The sequence below is a fragment of the Daphnia pulicaria genome, chromosome 1 (genome assembly GCF_021234035.1).
Source record: "Daphnia pulicaria isolate SC F1-1A chromosome 1, SC_F0-13Bv2, whole genome shotgun sequence".
In the NCBI taxonomy this organism is placed as follows: domain Eukaryota; kingdom Metazoa; phylum Arthropoda; class Branchiopoda; order Diplostraca; family Daphniidae; genus Daphnia; species Daphnia pulicaria.
This window is the reverse complement of record NC_060913.1, coordinates 31,326,333-31,346,760: the sequence shown is the minus strand read 5'-3', so window position 1 is coordinate 31,346,760 and position 20,428 is coordinate 31,326,333. Positions and strand designations below refer to the sequence as shown.

The window sequence follows — 20,428 nt, the reverse complement described above, 5'->3', positions numbered from 1 at the left end:
CATTTTCTAACTAAATCCTGGAGGAGGATATTTCAAAAGAATTTTTTCCATCACTGCTGGGTAGAGAGCAAGGAACTTGAATTTGCTGCCCATCTCCATAGGATCCGTTAACATCCGATGTGCTGATTTCAAGTCATTAGCCAGTTTTTCGTTTCGGCAAGACGCAAGGAGTTTCTGAAGCCTCATATTGATCCCCATTCTCGTTAGAAAGTCTTTCTGGTCTACTGTGCCAAATGTTAAATTTGCTTTCCAGTCTTCAACAGATCTGGGGTGAGTAGCTGCCCACTTTAATGCAGAGAAATCAACATCGGCCGTCAAGTCTGCTGTTCCAGGTTCGACTAGTGGGTCGTGGAGTTTATGATTCTTAAAGCCCTATTATGCAAATGGTAGGATAAAACTTAACACCTTTTAAAACTTACAAAATTATATTAGATTTTTTTTTACTCTAAAAGTATCAGTTTTATCCCCTTCGTGGCCATAATCGATCACCAATCCAATACCTATTATTGTATAAATTTTAGTGTTATCGGTATTGTTTGAATCAATTAAGAAATAACCTCCATCTTGATGAATTCTAGAAGCCATTACTTGAATCATGACTGAACTCTGTGGGCTAATTTCAAGATCTTTTCTGACTTCATTTTCCTGTATTAAGAAAACCATCTAATTAGCAGACATTTCAGTTGAACACATAATAAAGTACCATACCCGACAATAGAGAGAAGCGGGAGTGCGTTCGCGGGAAAGAACGTATCGCAAGGTGGAGTCTTCTCGATTAAGGTCAATCAAAACTTCTCTCCAGCCCTGATCGACCTTAACTAACTTGTGAATTGGTAGTGCGTCAAAGAACTCGTGAGCTAGAAAAAGAGTGAAGGTGCGTGGGAGATCCGATATGTGGTTGTACCACCGCACAGGTGATTCGTACAATGATTTAGATTCCTTGTAATGTTGAGAATCTATAGGCAATTCACTGATTTTTTCATTTTGAGTTTTACAGAGGCATTTCTCTTGAATTTGGCTCAAGTATGGACTAACTTCTACTAAGCTAACAGAGAAATCAGATTCTGCCATCTTAAATTTTGAAAACACCCGTAGGACATCAGACATCAGTGTTCCTCTTCCAGGACCCAGTTCTACTATTTGAAAAGGTGTTGGTTTTCCACATTTGGTCCATTCATTTATAAGCCAGATGGCAATCAGCTGAATTAAAAAAAGACATTCATCAAAATGTATGTACCTATTGTGTGGACACATTTGCATAATACCTGGAAGATTTACTGATTATGGAAGGAATTAAATATAGGTAATAGTAGCCTAGTAGGTACCTCTCCAAACATTTGTGAAATTTCTGGTGATGTTATGAAATCCCCTTTTTCTCCAAACACATCCTTGCTCATGTAGTAACCAGCAGATGGATTGGTTAGTACTTCTTTCATGTAGTCAGCTACTGTTATGGGACCTGTAGCTAAAATTCTAGCTTCTATCTGTTTGAGTAGTTTATTACTGCTGTTTCCTTTATTAATTGTTTCTGCTGACGTGTTATTGCCGGAATATCTACGAAAGACTTGCAAACCGACTTTTAGTCTCTGATAAATCTGCCTAGAAAACGACTGCATGTTTGTCTTGAATGCAGAAATATTTCATCAGCGAAATTACGTCAACTCTAGTCAATAACCTGTCCTATTGAATCAGCTTTAACTAAAAAACTGCTCAACAACAAATGGGGAAGATACACGTAAGCATATTTATAGTCTGCTATTGATATGATGCGGTCCCCATGGTTACAGCAGAAGTCTCAACGAAACGTCACGTACCATAGGCACTACGTGGTTTAGCCCTTTAGGTAATATGTTCGATCTTATTTTCCTTTCAGAAAGCAGGGAGTCGTGGATGAGTGATCATCTCCATTTTCATTAATTCAGTTTCCTCAGTGAATGGGTGAAAATGGCCAACATTTGGATTTTACTTTTAAGTTTGTGCCTCTCTCCAGTTTGGTGTCAGTTTGGTTTTTTACCATCCAAGGTACCAGCTTCACCTGCTATTGCTGATAGGTGTTTTTGCGAGGTAAGAAGAAATAACTTAATTTGTTTCTCATTCAAGGTTTGTTGATCTCTGAAGTTGGACATGTTTGCAGTTTGCTATTTAACTGAGTTAGCTTGTCCAAGAAATATTTTAGTCTGTTATGTTTTGAATTCAAAACATGATTTACATATTTTTTCAGTTAAAGGGCAATGTTGATGAGTGTGAGTGCAGTGTGGATTTTGTTGATAAATTCAATAACTACAGGATATACCCTAGGTAAAAAAAAATTTGTTTAAAAACATGAAATTGCAATTAATGTGATATTTTTGCTAGGTTGAAGAGTTTACTGCCTAAGAATTACTTTCGCTTCTTCACAGTAAACCTTAAAAAACCCTGTCCATTCTGGCCAGATGATGGAGGATGTGCATCAACTGCATGTGCCGTTGAATCCTGTACAGAGGTAATTTGGATAGTTTGTTTGTTGAAATCCTTTAATTTCACAATTAACTATTTTGGAAAAGGCAAACATACCCAGAGAAATCTTTCAAACTAAACAGAATAAAAGCAATTTGTTTGGACCTGAAAACAATCCAAAGTTATTAACTGAAGCACAAAGTGCTGGCACATGTAGTGAAGGTAGTGATGAAGAGCTTGGATACCTCAATACTACACTCACCAAACAGATGTCCGCTGACCTTGCTCTGTGGAAGCTGCACGACGATACACAACACTCATTTTGTGATGTGGACGATGACAACAGTAACGACAGCGTTTTCGTTGATCTGCTCTTAAATCCAGAGAGATATACTGGATATAAAGGGCCATCTGTTCAGCGTATTTGGAGAACTATTTATGAAGAAAATTGCTTCAAGTATTTTAAAATCAATAAGATGTTCTTAAAATGTAATTGACTAATATTGGATTGTTTTTTTATTTTAGGCCAAAGCGTGGGTACGGTCCGTACATAGATTCAACAAATGTAGGAGGTAATGCAATCGAATACTTTGTGTTTTAAAGCGTAATTTTATTTCATTTTTTCTTACACAGATTTGTGCTTGGAAAAACGAGCGTTTTATCGTGCCATTTCAGGGTTGCACGCGAGTATCAATATCCACCTCTGTGCTCAATATCTCCACAGTCGTAAATTGAATAGCTTTTAATCTTGCTCTACTAGCTAGAAAAATGTTTATTTGAAATGGCTACATCTTACAGATGCTGTTCCTGGAATGCAACATTGGGGAATGAATCTTCAAGAATTCCAAGTTCGCTTTGATCCTGAAACAACTAACGGCGAGGGCCCAAAATGGTTGCGCAATCTCTATTTTCTTTACCTTCTTGAACTAAGAGCCATTGCAAAAGCCGCTCCCTATTTGGAACAGCTCCCATTTTACACCGGAAACGATACTGACGATGCAGAGGTTAACGCCGCTGTCCATGATCTTCTAAATCAAATCAAGTAATAATTGCAAATTATGGTAAATGTTATTGTTTATTTATGGTTTTTAATATGCGTAACTTTTCCAATGTGACAGATCTTTTCAGCCTCATTTCAACGAATCATCTATGTTTACGGGAGGCAGTAAGCAAGCCCAAAAGTTAAAAGAAGAATTTCGTCATCATTTCCGTAACATCACACGCATTATGGATTGCGTTGGATGTGAAAAATGCAAAGTTTGGGGAAAGCTGCAAACTCAAGGACTCGGAACGGCACTTAAGATTCTTTTTTCGGGTTCATTTGACAAAGCTAATCCAACCGCTTTCGACCTCAAAACGATGAAAAGGTCCCGATTCCAGTTAACTCGTAACGAGATAGTTGCACTATTTAATGCCTTTGGAAGGTAAAAAAAAAAAAAAATTATTTAATTCAATTTCACTCACATAATTGATTAAATGTTTTTTTTTGTTTCCTCATTTATAGGTTGTCAACTAGCATATACAATTTGGAAATGTTTAGACAAGCTGCCGAAAATTTACAACAAGTACGCTAATAATCTGTACTTCCATCACTGTCTTTGGGATACTTGAAATTCTTTCACAGGGTTGGCTTTGTCATTGATCTCTTTCAAAAAAATTTCTTCATAATATTTCCACTTATTTTTCTCCACTCAACTATATTTATTAAATCTTCATGAAACGAAGATTGGTACATATACATATATATTTTCATTGTATTAAATAGTTGAGAACCAACACATTGTGATGATCCTAATTGATGATTGGTTTTAAATGTGTAGGCTATTGGCTATACTGTTTTTTGTTCTGTCGAAAATATTGGATTAATAATTACATGGTGTGACATTTTAAGATTATATTCTGGAAATCTATATTATCAAATTTTTCATTCAACTTGTTGGATACTTATAGGATACTATTGAAAGGTTCTCATTTGGGTCACAATAAACAGGTTTAAGTGTGCACCATCTTAGTTCATAATGACGATGATAATAATATGAAGAATAATTATTTTACTGCTATCATGGTACCGTGGTCCGTTTTAAACCTTGGTTTTAACACGCATTCGAAATTTCAGTGGGCGACAAGCCGACGAACATAGATAAATTCCCACCATCTCTCAATCACTCTGTTTGTACATTTAATGATTTTTTTTTATTTTCCAAAGTTTTATAGGCATGTCCTATTTTTTTTGTTTTTTATAGGAGAAGAATCTCAAACAGCCATTGCAGGCAGGGCTAGGTGACAATCCGTTCCGTCCAGTCGTCCTTGGATGCTAAGGGCTGTCACTAGGTGGCTAAATATTTTAGTGTGGAGGGATTTAACTATTCAGCCCTAGTGTGTAGGGGTAGAGGGAAGTTTGTAAACGTCTCTACGCTAAAAGGGTGATACAGGTGATTTTTAATTTAATTAGATTCCCAGTCCCTAGAGTGGGGATCGAATGAGCCAGGAACATGCAATTGTTGTCAGATAGGGTAGTGTGGAAAGGATTTATTCATCTTCACCATCATTTGTGATTGACTTAATGTCTGCTGTTGCCTTGTAGTGTGTAGCCTAGTTGTGTCCACAATGAATAGAAACACATTCTGAATAACTGGCAGGTTTACCTTACCAAGTGGGTGTTTTCCCTTTCAGCAATCCACTGTCCAGCACTGTTGCCCAGGTGCTGAAACGTCTGGAATCACTTGCTGACAACATGAACGGATATCTATCTTGAGTGCCTTCTCCTCAGTGTAGAAGTTGAAGTGGCGTTCACCTTGGGGATTTCGTCTTTTGTGATGTGTGATGCTGCGTGGTGGCTTTTTGATGAAATTTTGCATGGTGAATATTACGTGAGTATCAAAGTTATTTGTTACCTTTGTTTGCCAGTTCTTTCAATTGAATGTCAACGAGCTAGAGCGGACATTGCTTTCATGTTACATTTCTTTCTGACGCTAGACGGCATAGCCTTTGATCATTTTTTACCTGTTAGAATCAGTTTACATACGCTTACTTTGCACATCTCTGAAGAATTTTCTCAATGCTACTTTTAAAAAACTTTTGGTGATAACTGTCAGTTTTTGTTTCAGCAACAAAGCTCACTTGTTAGATTTTTAATAATGTGTTTTTTTTTTCTACTTCCGGTTTTCTACTTTTCAGTCAGTAGTTCAGTAAATATTCATTCGACGCACAAAATAACCACACATTCGTGATCCTTGTCAAATTTGTGGTAAAGTTCATGTTTTCTTTTTTACGTTTTCGTACTTCCGGCTTTGAGAATTTTCCTGAACTATAGTTCAGGAAAATTCTCGATTTTGGCCAAATTTTGGATTTCGTTTAAATCACATCTAATCGACCCCAAATTTAATGGAGATCACGAATATCTGGTGTATTTTGTCGGCAGCCCGATGGTTGAGGCGTCATCGTCTACTTCCGGTATACTTCCGGAAAATTTGCATAAAACTAGCAAGTGAGCTTTATTCTCTGTACAATTCTTAAGAGTCCATACCAAGTTAAGTATACAGAAATGGTCTTTTTGATTACATTTTTTACTATCTAAGGCCGGTCCTTTAGATAGTTGGTTTTGGACGTGTCAAATAGATGGCGTGAAAGAATATTGTTTTAATATGTGCTTATGGCGGCTCGTTGTCAACAGTTCAGCTACAGCTATTTTCTTCAAAAATTACCAATGAATTCGTTGGTAAATTGGATATATTTTGTGTGCAATTTGTTGGGCATTTGTTCTTTTCCGTATATGTGTTTAATAAGTAATAACCTTAATATTTCTCATTCATTTCCATCAGGAGACAAATGTGATAGGGGCATGCAGCCTACTGTCAACTATTGTGTTGTAAATCCTGGGATCCTACTGAATGTGTCATCCAAATGACAGAGGTAACAACCAACACTAGCTTAATTAAGTATTGCTGAAATATATATTGTTCTCATTTTTTATTAGGATTCATCATAGTTATCGACTGATTCTATAAGAATAGCAACAACACCAGCATGGACCAATCTCTCATTCCATCTTCTAGAGAACCTTGGATAACTTATTGGTGGTTTTGTGTGTAAGTTTATTTTTTATGTCACTGAACTTATTTTGTTGCAGTCTTATATGTATTTAAAGTATTGTTCTGCACTTAAGTCTATTTAATGTTTAAGTTTAATTATTCTTTTAGATCATAGACATCAAGCACATTGATGCCACAAATTATAGACAAGGTTACTTTATTTTGTATTTACAGGTTTTAGTTGTCTAATGTAGCATGATAAACTTTATGAGAAGTAAGGTAACTCATGTTGTTTGAAGAAAAAGGACTATACAGTCGACAAGGTTCTTTGCTAACCCGTTGGCTGCTACCCTTGAATCTCTCTGTTTACTTCTTTACACGGGTCCTCTTGATTTGAGGTACTGCTTTCTGTTGCTACAACCTTGTTTTGAATATTATTGTCATCTAAATAAATGTTCATTCTGCTTACAGGGTAATCCTTCGCTACTGATAACATCCACTGGTGAAAACCGACGAGAGAATGCTGTAATCCAAGACTGATACATTGTGTAGTTGTTAGATAAATGATAAGTGCATGCTCCCTTCTTTTCTGTGGCCCCGTTTCCCTAACTAACCTCTAACCAACGCCCGCCGGTGGTCACTCACCCGCTGTGAAACCAGGAGGAGGGGAGGGCTCTGGTCGAACGGGGGCTTGGAAGGCGCATGATCCGATGAAAACTTTTGGAGGGTCATGAGTCTAACCCGGAAGCCTAGTATCACTACATCTCCCCGGAAAAAACTTGCCTCGTACTTCTCTCTTCTTCTCGGTCCAGATACTTATCTCTGGGGGCCGTAGACATGTCCTATAACAGCATGTGCGATTTAAACAATGCAACCCACTACCCAATGAAACAAATAGCCATGGTTTGTGTTTTGTGGAAATCTCCGTCAGTCTAGTTACAAAGACGATGCAGATTTCCTCAAAACTAAACTATCGCTTTTTGTCTCATTGCCGCAGCGGTGGTGGCGGGTTGCGTTTAAACTCGTGCAGAAGAAAATCGTGTTGAAGCGGACGCTCTGTTTATTGAATCTTTTGAACATTTAAAAATGAAAATAGTGAACATAAAAAAAAATAAATAAAAATTATTTCATATTATGTATTTTTTTATTCATTACAGATATTACATGGTTAAGGTATATCATTGGTTTATAGGGGTTAAGGGTATAGATTTAAGGGTTGATAGGTGTATGTTTTCGGAGTTTGAAAAATTGGAAGGTACATGTTTGTGGGGTTTGGAGATATTAATTGGTAGGGATACGTTTGTAGGGTTAAAGATTAACTAAATTTGTATTCATATTTAAAATATCCTCCAACATCCACCACTTTCCCTTCCCAACCCCAAAAACATGTTTATTATTTGTTGGACATAAACATCCCATATTTGTTTTTGTTGATTCTGAACTTATAAACGGTAAACTGCAATAGTCACGATGACAATTTAACAAAATATGATGCAACTTCGGTAACACAACATCAGCACCAAGGAACGGTCAATTGAACTTGATGCAGAAAGATCTTTCACCAGCATAGGCTTCAACAACGTGTCACATCGGACAGCAACGAACATAAAACACTAAACCTATAACCAAAATGAAATGAATTAATCTAGATGAATAAATGTCACTTTACATTATTTACAAGAGTTAAAGCCCTCAGCTGGCTGCATCAAATTCATATGTACATTGGGCAGCAACAAAGAAGCTCATACTTTTACCACACTGATAATCCTATTTATTTAAAAAAAACTCAATTACTATCAACTATCAAGGAAAAAATGTCTTAAATTACAAAAACAAAAATTACAGATGTCAAAGTAAACTATGCAAACACAATCCTTCAGAATAAAAGTTGCAAAAGAACCTACATCTAGCAAGCATTTACAAGGTAGGCAACTGAAAATTCTGCAACAAATAAGTTAGGAGATAGTCACCGACTAACTAAGTCTGTATAGTCTCACAGTTAGAAAGTTGAACATATTTACCTGAATAGTTCTGAAGTGTTTCTTACAAAACATACAGCCGGTACAGAAAAAAGAGGAATTTATCCTTGGCATGGTAGTCCAATTTCAAAGAGCTCAATTTCACCTACATGAGGGAAGAAAAGAGTTACTTATAACAGGAAATCAAATGTGTTTTTTTTTGCCTTCTTTTCAGACCTTGAGTGGTACAATTCTGGCTCGGCATCACTCAATGAGAGGAAAGAATTTAGGTAATCACTAGTTGTGATTGTGATGGGTAAATGATTGTCAATCTTTTCGTTGTTATCCAACTCTTACGGCACTCTGTGCAGAACTCTACAAACAAATAATGGTTAAAGCTTTAATAAAATATCTATTAAACTGCAGGGTTCTCACTTTTCAATGCTTGGCAATGTCTCTCAATAGTGGGTGGTGTCAAGTGAAGAAAGTTGGGGATCTAACTCTGCATTGGCAAATTTACTGGATGGTGTTGCCCCCGGAACAACCCAGCCCTGATGCAAGGGCAGCAAGACACTAGCTGGATGGAAAGACCTGGCAACTGGCCTGACTGAGGGCCAATCTTGATCAAAAGCGTGTTATGTTGGAATGTGAACTGCTGCTCTCTTGTACACTTTACGTCCGTAAGATCTCATATTCAACGACTTGTTGGGACTCAGATCCATCGAACGGAATTCGTCATCTCCTAATAAATTTAAACAGAAAGCAGGTTACAGCACATGCCATTCACGTGTAAATAATCTAATGATACTAAGCGCCATTTTAAAAAGATGAAAGTTACCATACACTTTTAGAATTTCTTCATTTTTGCGAAATGATGTGGGATATTTAGAAATGGGTCTAGTTGACACAAACTGCACTGCTGGCCTGAAATTACGGAAAACTAATAACCATTGACGAAAAAACGTCAGGAAAGAAAGCCGCCATGAACCAATCGCTAAGGTAACGTTCTCGGACAGCGTCTCGCGTAAATACGTAATGTCGTCTGTTAATCTCGATTCTCGAGTCGACAATTTGATGGAAGCTACGAACACCAAAGGAGTAAGAATTCGTCCACCAACCCCTGGTGGACGAATTCTTACTCCACCTTTTGACAAGCTTGACAACTTAACAGCCTTTAACAACCACTTACCATTAAAACTCAAGTTGATAATGATAACAGGTTGATAAAACGTAGAAAAAAAATTTACCTCCTCCTTCTTTATCCTATTTACGCTTAAGAACTCTTTATAAACCGGAAGTACAGAAAAATTCAATAAATTAAGGAAATGCAAATGAATCAGGTTTTTTCCGTTTTTACAAATATGAAAACCAAAAACGAGTTTTGTTCCTCAACTAATATAGGTCAATTATTATGTAAAACTTAGTTTAAAGTTGTTTTTAACGTTGTTAGAAGAAGTCCGCGAGGTTTAGATAGCTAAAATCACATGAGTTTCAACAGCGCAAAAAAAGTGGTAAATTAAATATTCTTTTGAATGATTTCAGCTTTATGTTATCTTAATACTTCACTCAATCCAAAGTTCATTTTACCTGTTCGACTATTTTCCACCGTGCGTGATCTGTCATTGTCCTTCATGCGTAATGATACAAAGTTACAAACCATTTCGTTACCGTTTTTTTTATATCAGACTAACATTATTTAGACATTTCAATCCTCACCCTCCTTATTCAGCTCACCCTTCTTTTTCCCGTCTTTATGACTATGATGGGAACGAGAAATTTTGTAAATTTTCAATTTTGGCATTTAAAGAACAGTTAACTGTAACATTATTCGAACATTAAGAATCACAAATTATCTTTGTATTCCAAAATCTGGACAGCAGAAAATCCGTAACAGCATTTTCAGAAATTCAACATAGGCGTCGTTTTATATCAGCAGTCGGAATCAATTACTTCTCGGCCGGTTTTCTATATCGCTTTCTTTTGAGCTGACTAGGCTGATGAGTGCGCATGTGAATCTGCAACAGGTAAGTGCTATGAAAACGCATTTCGCAAAAGTTACATTCGTGCGGAGTTTCCCGGGTATGCAACTTTTCATGTGCAATCAGACTTGACTATTTTCAGTAAAAGAAAGAAATATAAAATTTATACAACAAAAAGTTATAATCAGTGATGATCAAACTAAACTTACCTTAACTGTCAACTTTACAGGGCAATAAGAACACTGATAACCTCGAGATGGGTCATGCATAGACTATATTAATGAGACCAAAATTTTTTTATATATTAAATAAAACTACGGAGAACTTATATTGTACCTTATGATCCGTCAGAGTCTGCTTCGTCAGAAAAATTTTCTTGCAAACGTCACAAGTGTATGCTTTTTCGGGATGTTGTGACAGCATGTGTTCCTATGCGCAATATCATACAATATTTCAAAATATTTTAGCCCATTTTTCTGATGTAAGTAGTGATTTTACACAATACCTTGAGCTGCGTCATATCCGAGTAAGTGAATTCACAGTCTGGCTGTGTGCAACGAATGGCTGCAGAAATTCCAGTGTGAGTGGTAAGGTGCTTTTCGTAAGCCAAAATTCGTCCCTGACAAAATTCTTTTCCACAGTACTCGCAGCGATAACCGATTTTGGGGTGTTTCCTTCGGCTGAAATAAAGTAGGTTAAAGAAATTAAAACGTGAAAAAGCTGGGACAATTTAACGGTAAATTTATGCTTAACAATATCTATTGAAACCGATTTAAAAAAAAAAAAAAAAAAAATATTTCTTTCGATTTCTATATTAAAAAATGAAGGAAAAAAAATAATTACTCTTCAACCGGCCCCTTTACTATTTCGTTTTCCTTCGTTTCATGTTTAGTCCTATAGTGGCCAACGTAGGCAAATCTAATGGGATCGTCCAGAACATAAAAGCGGTTTAGCAAATAATAGACAGACGTAAGTACGATAATGTTCATATATTACCTTGAACGATAAGATTTTCCGCAAATATTGCATTCATAGGGTCTCTCGCCTGTATGAGTACTGTTAAAAAGAATTGCAATCATGTACACGAATTAAATTTTTAAGTTGAAAAATAGAAAGATGTTACCGAATATGGCGAACAAGAGTTCCTTTCTCTCGAAATTTCTTGTCACAGTATTTACACTCGAATGGCTATAAAATAATTTTTATTAATCTCTTTTCAATAAATAAGATAAAATTACTGTTACCCTTTCATCTGTATGGATCCTTTCGTGAATACCCAAACGTTCTTTCGAACTTACAGTATGTCCACAAGTGCTGCACATGAAATTTTTGAGGGGTTTCGTACGTTCCTCTCCACGATGATTCAACCGAATGTGAGAGTTTAGGCTAGATCTAAACACAAACGCTCGACCACATAGTTCACACAAATGAGATTTGATTCCACTGTGCAATTTCAGATGATCTTGAAATCCCTTGGCGTGAATCATTTTGCCGCACTCGTTGCACTGTTTTTTGGCTAACAGAAGAACAAAGTTGATCAAGGATTACAGTTAAGAAAAAAAGAAACAAATGCTGAAAATTTACGGCCAGATTTCTTGGTAGCTGGGAGCCTTAGTGTTCCATTTCGACATTTCTGCTCAAATTCTTTCGATGCCTTTAGAATTGAACGAGCTATTTCTTTGCTCCTGTAAACACATTAAATAGTCTGTTAAAAACTGCAATTTGCAATGAAAAAATGTTATAATTACTTGTTGAGCATCCTTGAATACCACAGAAATTTTCTTTGAAGTCGTCGTTTTATCATAACTTCATTCTGCAAATAGCACTGCGCCAAAGCAAAATCGCCGTCGTCATCTACGTCAATTTCATTTTCAGTGCTGCTGCTTCCATTTAGCGAATATTCACTGTCTGACTCCACAATTCCATCCGGTGAGTATTCACTATCTGATTCAATGATAACACTAGACGAATCTTCACTTTCCAAGTCACTGAGTTCACTATGCGATCCCCCATGATTCTGGACGTGTGGTTCACTCGGATCGTCGCCACGATAATCTTCTTCATTATGAAAGACCTGGGGTAAGCTACGCTGAACCAGTGGCTGCCCCTTCAAAGTAACATGGACTTTCCCTTTATGACACGCCATATTTTCAATGTCGGTCCATTTTACTCCACTCTTTGCTTTTTTAGACGATCTAGGAGCAGCGACGTTTTTACGGCAATATACACGTTGTGGTCGAGAAACCAAGAAAGTTGGTTGGCTGTACGACGTCCAATCGTGTACAATGGGTTGTTCTTCCACAGACGGTAAGAAGGATGATGTGTGGATTACCGATGAGTTCACCGCCACTTCATGTGGTGCGTAAATACCGCAGCACCACGTTTGCAAATGATATAAGAACAATGGGTAATTCGATGCCTCAAAGGTAAATGTGTGTTTGAACAGACTTGATTCCAAATTTGTCGAATTCGACGTACAACTTTTGTAAATTTCAATCGGGATGGACAATGTAACGGCTTCGGCATTTGGTCTATTTTCGACGGTCGACTCGTCCTCACCGAATTCACAAATATTACAACTGTCGATTGGTATCAGAGGTGGGTCCACGCTTATTTCAACTGGAATTATCGTGTTGCACGGTCCAACAACATTTACATTTGATGAAGGAAGATTACTTGAATTGGATATGCTGTTGCGGTTGTTCACTAAGCTTCGTTTAATTGTTGGAGGCATTATTGATAGACATTCGGTGCAATAATTGCTTCTCTCCGAAGCAAGCAACAAACATTTTTTCGACCGATTAGTTTGCGGAGGATTTAAAGGTGATGAGGATCCAAGTAATTTCGGATCAGAATAGCCAACACACTCTGGAATGTCGTCGTAAAACTTCAATAACGTGGTGATTTCACTGACTGTTGAGAATTGAGACTTGAGAGTTTTATGGAAAACTTGTCGACCTCGGACGAAATAACGAACAGTATGTGTAGAAATACTCATATCACTGACATATGCGTACTCGCCCACTATTATGGACTTGGTGTACTCGAAGTTGTTTTCATCTAGCCATTTAAACTTGGAACAAATCAATTGTTTTTTCTGAAGAAAACATTCTTGCCAGGACCATGATGGAGGAAGGATAGCTTCTTTAGGGTTTAACAATTCCCGGCGTGAAACAGCGAGTTTGACTTGACCAAAATCTTCAGCAGTCGGTAAAATAGGTCTTAATATTAGTTCTTGTTGTGAAACCTGTGGCGAGGGACCTTGATTAAGTGAAGTGACACTTTGTTGCAAAACTTGGTTAATTGATGACTGTTGCTTGTTTTGAGGGGTATTTCTGATCTCGTAACTAACAGGAACTTGAGATACTATTGGTCTTGTTAAATTACTTCTGATTGGATGTGCCACTGTCATAAAATTTCCTGCGGGTGATGATGGAAATGAAAGGACCGTTTCTTTAGGATTTAAGGCGATTTTCAATGTTAAATTATCAGGTTCTTCAATGTTTTGACTAGTATTTTTTTCTAACTGCAGACTTGGTGATGAAGATGGCACTAGAGATTTTTTTCTGTTACTGTAGGTTTTCTTTGGAACAACTGGAGATCTCTCAGGAAGAATAGGTTCTACACTGCTGTGGTTTGCTTTTGGTGCGTTCACAGTGACTTCATTGAAAACAATTATTTCAGGCACAGTAGTAGTTGCCCTATCCTTAGGAGCCAAGTCTGTAGGCCTCACAGCAATTTTCCTAAATTGTTGTAATTCTTTTACTAGTTGAACATAGTTCCCTGCAGAAAAGGAAATTATAATAAATCAAACAAATGTCAAACATGTTGTTTACTTACCAAGATAATGTTTGGGGATGGCTCCACCTACAAGCCGCCAACGTAATGAATCACTAACTACTGTTGGTCCATCTTTACCCTGAACAGTTGTTTCTTTTACAATATCTGCATCATCAAAGTGCTTGTGACAAACTGAGTGAAACTTTTCCAGTTTCAGATCATTCCGACCAATAAATTTCTGCCAAAGGTGTACTGTTTTCTCTTCCTTAGGTTTAAAAAAATGTACTTTTTCTTTACATGAGTCATATCCAGATTGGCACCCCTTTACATAACATTTGGCACCCATCCTACATAAAACACAAAAAAAAGAAACAAAGAGTTTAACATTAAAGAGAAATAAATATGAAATTAACAGATTATCACAACACTACTGCCTAGCCTTATTTTGATATCACTTATCTTTCTTTACACATGTTAATATAAGTGAATCAGAAGAAAATCTCGATCAGTATTTACTTATGTCAATGAAGGAAGCTTGAAATTATTCAGAAAATAATTTTTAAAGCAAATATCCAAATTCCCGCCACGTATAGTCTGAGAAAGCCTACTTTAACCTCATGGCCAACAAATACCGCAGTCTTTCGGCGACGAGCCTTTTCGACGTGTTCCTGTGCGAGAGCGAGAGGCGAAACTTCTCTCTAATAATGAAGGCTAGAACGCCTAGTAGACAACGAGAACAAACTTATTTTACTGTTGATTTGTAGAATCAACACACTACTGCCATCTACCGATTTCGGCGAACTATTTCAGGATAAAACTACCCTACAGCAGACAACGATCCCACACGTCAGACATCAACACCAACAACACGAAATGAAAAAAAAAAGCAAACAAATAAACTAATATATGCAATGCAATTCAGCTACAGCTACATTCCTCTCTCCATTTCACAATCATAATAATTTTTTACTCATGACTGTCATGAGTTGACTCACTTAAACAAATTAATGAGAAAAACATTTTGCCAACATATTAACCTTTCGTCCTACCTTGGCTGGGTTTCTGTGCTATCCAGATTTAGTGAATTTTCCACTGTGATACCTATTGTTGAGCTGCAAGGCACTGGAGATTCTGCGATCTGGTCAACTGTAAAATTGATAACAAATTAGTCATAAACTATTTGGGGTATGGCAATATTGGAACATTTTTTCTAGGCCTAGTTGATGTTATTTATGTATATTTAGTGGCAGAAGTGGTATTTTTCTGTAAACTACCTAAATAATACTGCAGGTTAGATTAGATTTAGCAGGTTACCTCGATAATGTTACCTTGATAATGTTACCTGATTGCTTTTTTTGTTGTGGAATTTTTGTAGGTGGTGTTGATTCTCTACTTGGTAATCTAAATATTGTTGGCACTGCTGTTGGTTTTAGTCTCCTTACCGAACCTTCCCTAAAACATATCTCCTCAAAATGATCACTGCATATTTTTGATCTCCTTTTAAGATTCGGGACGCTGTTTTCTGTAAAACCAGTGAGGGCTTCATTTTTCCTCAATTCAGTAATCCATCGAAGAATGGCGTTTTCTTGGGATGGCCATTCGTGCCAAGAACAATTTCTGTTAGCGGGATGAGTGTTGTTACAAGATTTGATAAAACATTTGATTTTCCCCATTTTACATCACGATCGTTTCACGAATCACGACCACTGCAGACAATTTAAAAAAACAAACAAACAATTGGGATACAGCTTTTTGTCGGCTTGGCGCTAGTAGACCAACCAAAGGTAGCGAATAGTTTCTTAATATTTATGTGAATTTGGCCGTTAAACTTACACTGTATTCAACACCTCCTGGTGGCCAATTGACGAAGTACAGGTGTCCTACTCAGAATGGCGCAAACGTATTTAAAAAAACAAACATAATTTACCGATAATTAATCAGTTGCTAATTTGCCATTGATACCGAATGCTTGCAAAATCTGTTTTTCAAAAATTGAGCAAGGAGATAAAAAGAGGAATTATGAAAAGATATTTTGTAATAAAGAATAACATAGGAGGATTGAATTTAATGATTGAATTTAATCAAATTAAATGTTCCAGTATTCCAGTCATAATTTAACAAATACCTCTAAGTTTACGTAAAACCGCAAACGAACCGATTTGGAAATTTCTTTCGAATTTGAATTTCTTTGTTTATTTTTCAACTGGAGTTTTTCTACGCCGCCTTCTTTTGAGTTGACCAGCCTGATGAGTGCGCACGTGAATCTGCAACAGGTAAGTGCTATGAAAACGCATTTCGCAGAAAGTACATTCGTGCGGAGTTTCTCGAGTATGCAACTTTTCATGTGCAATCAGACTCGCCTATAGGATAACAGTTTAAATCACACGTACAATTTAAAAAAAAAATCACCCTAATTTGAATTACTACAAAGTAATGAAAATTTACCTTAGCAGTCAACCTCACAGGGCAATAAGAACATTGAAACCCACGGGCAGGATCGTGAACAGACTTTTCAACAAGAAAAAATTTTTAAGCAACGTGCATAATTTAAAGGACATTTTAATTTTACCTGATGAAGAGTCAAATTCAGTTTAGTCAGGAAGACTTTCTTGCATATATCGCAAGTGTAGGCTTTTTCGGGATGTTGCGTCACCATATGATCCTGTTTACACACAACAACGAAATCGTGAATAAAATTTATAAAATAATGTAACAAGTGAGTACCTTGAGCTGCATCATATCAGAGTACTTGTAATCACAATTTGGCTGAGAACAACCGATGGCTGCCGCCACACCAGTGTGAGCGGAACGGTGTTTTTCGTACGCCAAAAGCCGAAAGAAAACTTTTTGGCAAAATTCGCACGTATAAGATGGTCCAACTGAACGTCTAACTCTGCACAGTTTGCCGAAGCCAAATTTACAAAGTTAGAACATGCAAGACGCATTTAAGAAAGACAAGCAATATTACCGTGATTGTGAGTTTGGATCCTTTGCTGGTCTCTTGTTTTCGTGCTTCCTCCGGTAATGGCTGACGTACGTTTCTCTGAAATATTAAATTTGCGATAAAAATTTAGCTTAAAAGTTTTGAGTTGTGTGAAACGCAACGCGAGATTTTTGTTTGTTTTTTTACCTCGCAGCATAAGAGGTTCCACATATATTGCACGGGTAAGGTTTCTCTCCTGTATGAGTTCTGTAAATATTGAATTTTTCTGTATATTCACAGTATTTTCAGACATAACTAGAATGCCAGAGAATAAAAATACCGGATATGTCGGACCAAAGTTCCTTTCTCACGAAATCTTCTGTCACAATATTTGCATTCGAACGGCTGGAAAAATTGAGAAAAATGTTGAGTTTTCGGCTAAGATACTACAATAAATTTACTGGTTTTACCTTTTCATCAGTATGAATCCTTTCATGCTTCTCCAGGTGATTTCTAGATGAGCAAGTGTGACCACAAGTGCTACACATGAAATGTTTCGGCCGTTCTTGCCCAAGATGATTATATCGAATATGTGTGTTGAGACTCTTTCTAAACACGAATGCTCGGCCACAAAGTTCGCACAAGTGCGATTTAACATCACTGTGAATTTTAAGATGGTATTTCATTCGCGCAACCAGAATCATTCTACCGCATTGATTACATGGCATCTGAGCTGTAAAAACAAAATAAAAACACAAACTTATGTCACGAAATGGAAAACGAACGAAAAACGTAATCTCACGGCCAGGTTTCTTGGAGCCTTGTGTTCGCTTGGGTTGTTTGACTATTTCATTTTCGCACTTTTTCAGCTCAAATTCTTCCAGCGCTTTCAAAAGAGAGCGAGCCATTTTTTTGTTCCTAAAATTTAATAAAAGAAATCAAAATTTTCAATTCAATATTTAGACTTTGAATATTTCACCTTTCAACCCTTGTAGAATATCTTTGGCATTTTTTCCGTAGCGTTTTCCTTCGACGAATTTCTTTCTCCAAAAAGCGTCTTGCCAATTCGAGGTCCTTTTTAACATTGTCATCAACTTCACTTTCCATATCGGAGAATAAAGATGAACGTACTCTCTTTCCGACAGTTTTCGGGATACTTGATTCGGTAGGTTTATCCAATTCAGAAGGTCGATTTGTTTCAATAGGTTGATAATCAAAATAATTGTTGTCATCCTGGAAAAGGTTAGATAGGGAAAGTTGAGCGACTGACTCAACATTAGATGTAACATGGATTTTTCCGTTGTGGATTTTCCTATTTTCGATGTCAGTTTTTTTCAAAGCCGATTTCCTGATTTCTTTGGTAGGACAAAGGGGGATGACTCCACGACGGCAGTAGACTTGTTTGGGTTTTTCGACCAAGAAAGACGGTTGACAGGAGGTGACGCAATAATTTTCAATCATTGGGGTTCGCTCCACTGGAGTTGTAAAAACTTTGTGAGGATTAAAGAATTGTATGAATGACGGAGAGACCATATCTGGTTTGAACGGTGAGTAAACTCCGAGACACCACGTTTCCAAATGATATGAAATCAGATTATAGGTCGAATATTGGAAGAATTCGGGGCGCTTAACCAGCATCTGTTCAAGTTCTTTTAAACTGGAACCGGAAGAAGTATAAAATTCAATAGGATACTGCAACGTAACGGAATCTCTATCTTCGATTTGACCGACGTGATGACTTTCAGGAATAACTTGAGAACCACGGAAATCTTCAAGCTGACTGATATTTGCTGACTGACGATGATCTGCGGAAGTATTCACAATTGCTGATTTCTTACCGATGATTTCAGAAGATGTTTGCACTAATGGGGCAGGAAGGTTAGTTGCCACACCATAAGCGTGATCCATAAGAACACTAGTTACTTCAGGTTCAACAAGGTTTTCGCTGGCGTTATTGCCTGGATTCCTATTGTGAATCTTGGACGCCGCTTGCGATTGTTGCATATTGCTGTAGGTTCTCTTCGGAGGAATCGACGGTACCTCCAGAGAAGTCTCGTCAAATCTGGAATGGGCAACTTCCTGCCTTGGTGGAGTACGGTTGGATTGTTTTGAAATATTACTCACTTGGTTCAACAAACCGGGATAATCATTACATACTTGTGCGTCGTCGTACAGTTTAAGAAAAGAAGTAAGCTCATTTACCGTAGAGAAATGATACTTGAGCTTTTCGTGGTAAATTTGCTTGCCTCGAATGAAATAGCGAAGGGTACAAGTGTTTCCGTTGATGATAACAGTCTTGGTATACTCGAACTCGTTTTCATCCAACCATTTGAATTTCGAGCACACGAATTCTTGTTCCTTCAGACTTCCTTCTTGCCAGAACCATGATAATGGCAGGGCAATTTCCTTATGATTTATGACACTTTTTTCAGTAATTGTGTTGGCAGGGTGATGATTTTGTTGAATCGTATTCCGTACTTCTCGAAGCACGGTGACTTCATCATCAAGTACGGGCAGGTTATTTTTTTGAAATAGTCCTTTAGAGTGTAAAGAATTTTGGTTAGGTGGAACAAAATGGTGAACATATTGTATTCTACTTACCAGTTTGGAGTTTTGGTAAAGCTCCTTCAGTAAGTTTCCAACGACGCAAATCATAAACTATTATTGGTCCATCTGCACCGTTAAATATTTTATGCTTGATGATTTGGTCATCTTCAAAGTGTTTTTGACAAACTGAGTGCTTTTTATTCAGCTTAACGTCCTTTCGACCTATTAGTTGCTGCCACTGATTCAAATTGTTATCATTTGGCTTGAAAAAATGAATGTTTTCTTTTGGATCATTTCCAGACTGGCATCCTTCAACATAACACGTCACCACCATCCTAATAAAACAAAAACATAAATATTTACTGAACTTAACTGACAACAACGAATCGTGTGGGATTCGATGCACCATAAGTCTATAAGATAGGCGATATTAGGCCTACAGTATAGTTTCGAACCAACATGGCTATGTTACAAAACAAAAAAAAACAATTAAGAGGGGAACAGCGAATTACTTGTGCTGTTTGAATAAATATAGACACCATTAAGTATCCGAAAAGAACCAGCTATTCCCGCCACCGAACCTTAGCCTTTATAACTCTTTCACAAGTGTGCACACTGCAGAGATGTGACTCCGGCTCTCCGTACCCATCCGCATGAACTGTCTGCTGTTCAGCAAAATTGTAAATATGACAACAGCGACGCCAGGCGGCCAGCGTGTAAAATAAAGAAGAAGCCTTCAGGCTTTTATAATTCCAGAATCGGGAAACAAAAGTT

At 37.2% G+C, this 20,428-nt stretch overlaps 4 protein-coding genes, 2 long non-coding RNA genes and 1 pseudogene across 12 annotated transcripts; 2 read left to right on the top strand and 5 right to left on the bottom strand.

Annotated features, from left to right (window-relative positions):
• Positions 1 to 6: 6 nt before the first annotated feature.
• LOC124341684 (protein arginine methyltransferase NDUFAF7 homolog, mitochondrial-like) lies at positions 7 to 1,703 on the bottom strand. The gene is made up of 5 exons (XM_046794619.1): positions 1,326 to 1,703; positions 709 to 1,200; positions 558 to 645; positions 445 to 500; positions 7 to 372 (listed from the first exon to the last, which is right to left on the bottom strand). Exons 1-5 carry the CDS (start codon positions 1,614 to 1,616, stop codon positions 7 to 9), a joined length of 1,293 nt encoding a protein of 430 aa, XP_046650575.1. The 5' UTR covers positions 1,617 to 1,703.
• LOC124341448 (ero1-like protein) lies at positions 1,698 to 4,326 on the top strand. Its single transcript, XM_046794555.1, has 10 exons — positions 1,698 to 1,843; positions 1,923 to 2,064; positions 2,222 to 2,298; positions 2,356 to 2,482; positions 2,544 to 2,893; positions 2,962 to 3,008; positions 3,070 to 3,162; positions 3,235 to 3,478; positions 3,555 to 3,860; positions 3,941 to 4,326. Exons 2-10 carry the CDS (start codon positions 1,945 to 1,947, stop codon positions 4,008 to 4,010), a joined length of 1,434 nt encoding a protein of 477 aa, XP_046650511.1. The 5' UTR covers positions 1,698 to 1,843; positions 1,923 to 1,944; the 3' UTR covers positions 4,011 to 4,326.
• LOC124342329 lies at positions 4,316 to 6,333 on the bottom strand. 2 transcript variants are annotated; one of them, XR_006918776.1, is made up of 3 exons: positions 6,263 to 6,333; positions 5,087 to 5,511; positions 4,316 to 5,028 (listed from the first exon to the last, which is right to left on the bottom strand). It is a non-coding gene; the product is annotated as an uncharacterized LOC124342329 (long non-coding RNA). The 2 variants fall into 2 exon arrangements; XR_006918775.1 differs by having other exon boundaries at positions 4,316 to 5,511.
• LOC124342434 lies at positions 5,777 to 6,473 on the top strand. The gene is made up of 3 exons (XR_006918816.1): positions 5,777 to 6,154; positions 6,258 to 6,348; positions 6,413 to 6,473. It is a non-coding gene; the product is annotated as an uncharacterized LOC124342434 (long non-coding RNA).
• A 1,428-nt stretch (positions 6,474 to 7,901) lies between these two features.
• Positions 7,902 to 10,085, bottom strand: LOC124321663 (annotated as a pseudogene).
• Positions 10,086 to 10,260: 175 nt separating this feature from the next.
• LOC124340784 lies at positions 10,261 to 15,942 on the bottom strand. 5 transcript variants are annotated; one of them, XM_046793432.1, is made up of 13 exons: positions 15,527 to 15,942; positions 15,234 to 15,330; positions 14,245 to 14,531; positions 12,153 to 14,187; positions 11,989 to 12,089; positions 11,649 to 11,920; positions 11,528 to 11,592; positions 11,401 to 11,460; positions 11,248 to 11,322; positions 10,910 to 11,084; positions 10,741 to 10,833; positions 10,614 to 10,676; positions 10,261 to 10,536 (listed from the first exon to the last, which is right to left on the bottom strand). In XM_046793432.1, the coding sequence occupies exons 1-13, from the start codon at positions 15,855 to 15,857 to the stop codon at positions 10,372 to 10,374; spliced, it is 3,819 nt and encodes a 1,272-aa protein (XP_046649388.1). In that variant the 5' UTR covers positions 15,858 to 15,942; the 3' UTR covers positions 10,261 to 10,371. The 5 variants fall into 5 exon arrangements, with proteins under 5 accessions (XP_046649388.1, XP_046649397.1, XP_046649407.1 ...); XM_046793441.1 differs by lacking the exons at positions 15,234 to 15,330; positions 15,527 to 15,942 and adding an exon at positions 14,793 to 15,008; XM_046793451.1 differs by lacking the exons at positions 15,234 to 15,330; positions 15,527 to 15,942 and adding an exon at positions 14,799 to 15,008.
• A 103-nt stretch (positions 15,943 to 16,045) lies between these two features.
• Positions 16,046 to 20,426, bottom strand: LOC124340841. Of its 2 annotated transcripts, XR_006918180.1 has the most exons (13): positions 20,167 to 20,426; positions 19,709 to 19,989; positions 18,087 to 19,644; positions 17,910 to 18,025; positions 17,578 to 17,840; positions 17,448 to 17,512; positions 17,315 to 17,374; positions 17,153 to 17,227; positions 16,909 to 17,077; positions 16,754 to 16,846; positions 16,630 to 16,692; positions 16,310 to 16,544; positions 16,046 to 16,064 (listed from the first exon to the last, which is right to left on the bottom strand). XR_006918180.1 is itself a non-coding variant. In XM_046793574.1 (12 exons), exons 2-12 carry the CDS (start codon positions 19,986 to 19,988, stop codon positions 16,377 to 16,379), a joined length of 2,910 nt encoding a protein of 969 aa, XP_046649530.1. In that variant the 5' UTR covers position 19,989; positions 20,167 to 20,426; the 3' UTR covers positions 16,202 to 16,376. The 2 variants fall into 2 exon arrangements, 1 of the variants encoding a protein (XP_046649530.1); XM_046793574.1 differs by lacking the exon at positions 16,046 to 16,064 and having other exon boundaries at positions 16,202 to 16,544.
• Between the last annotated feature and the right edge of the window lie 2 nt (positions 20,427 to 20,428).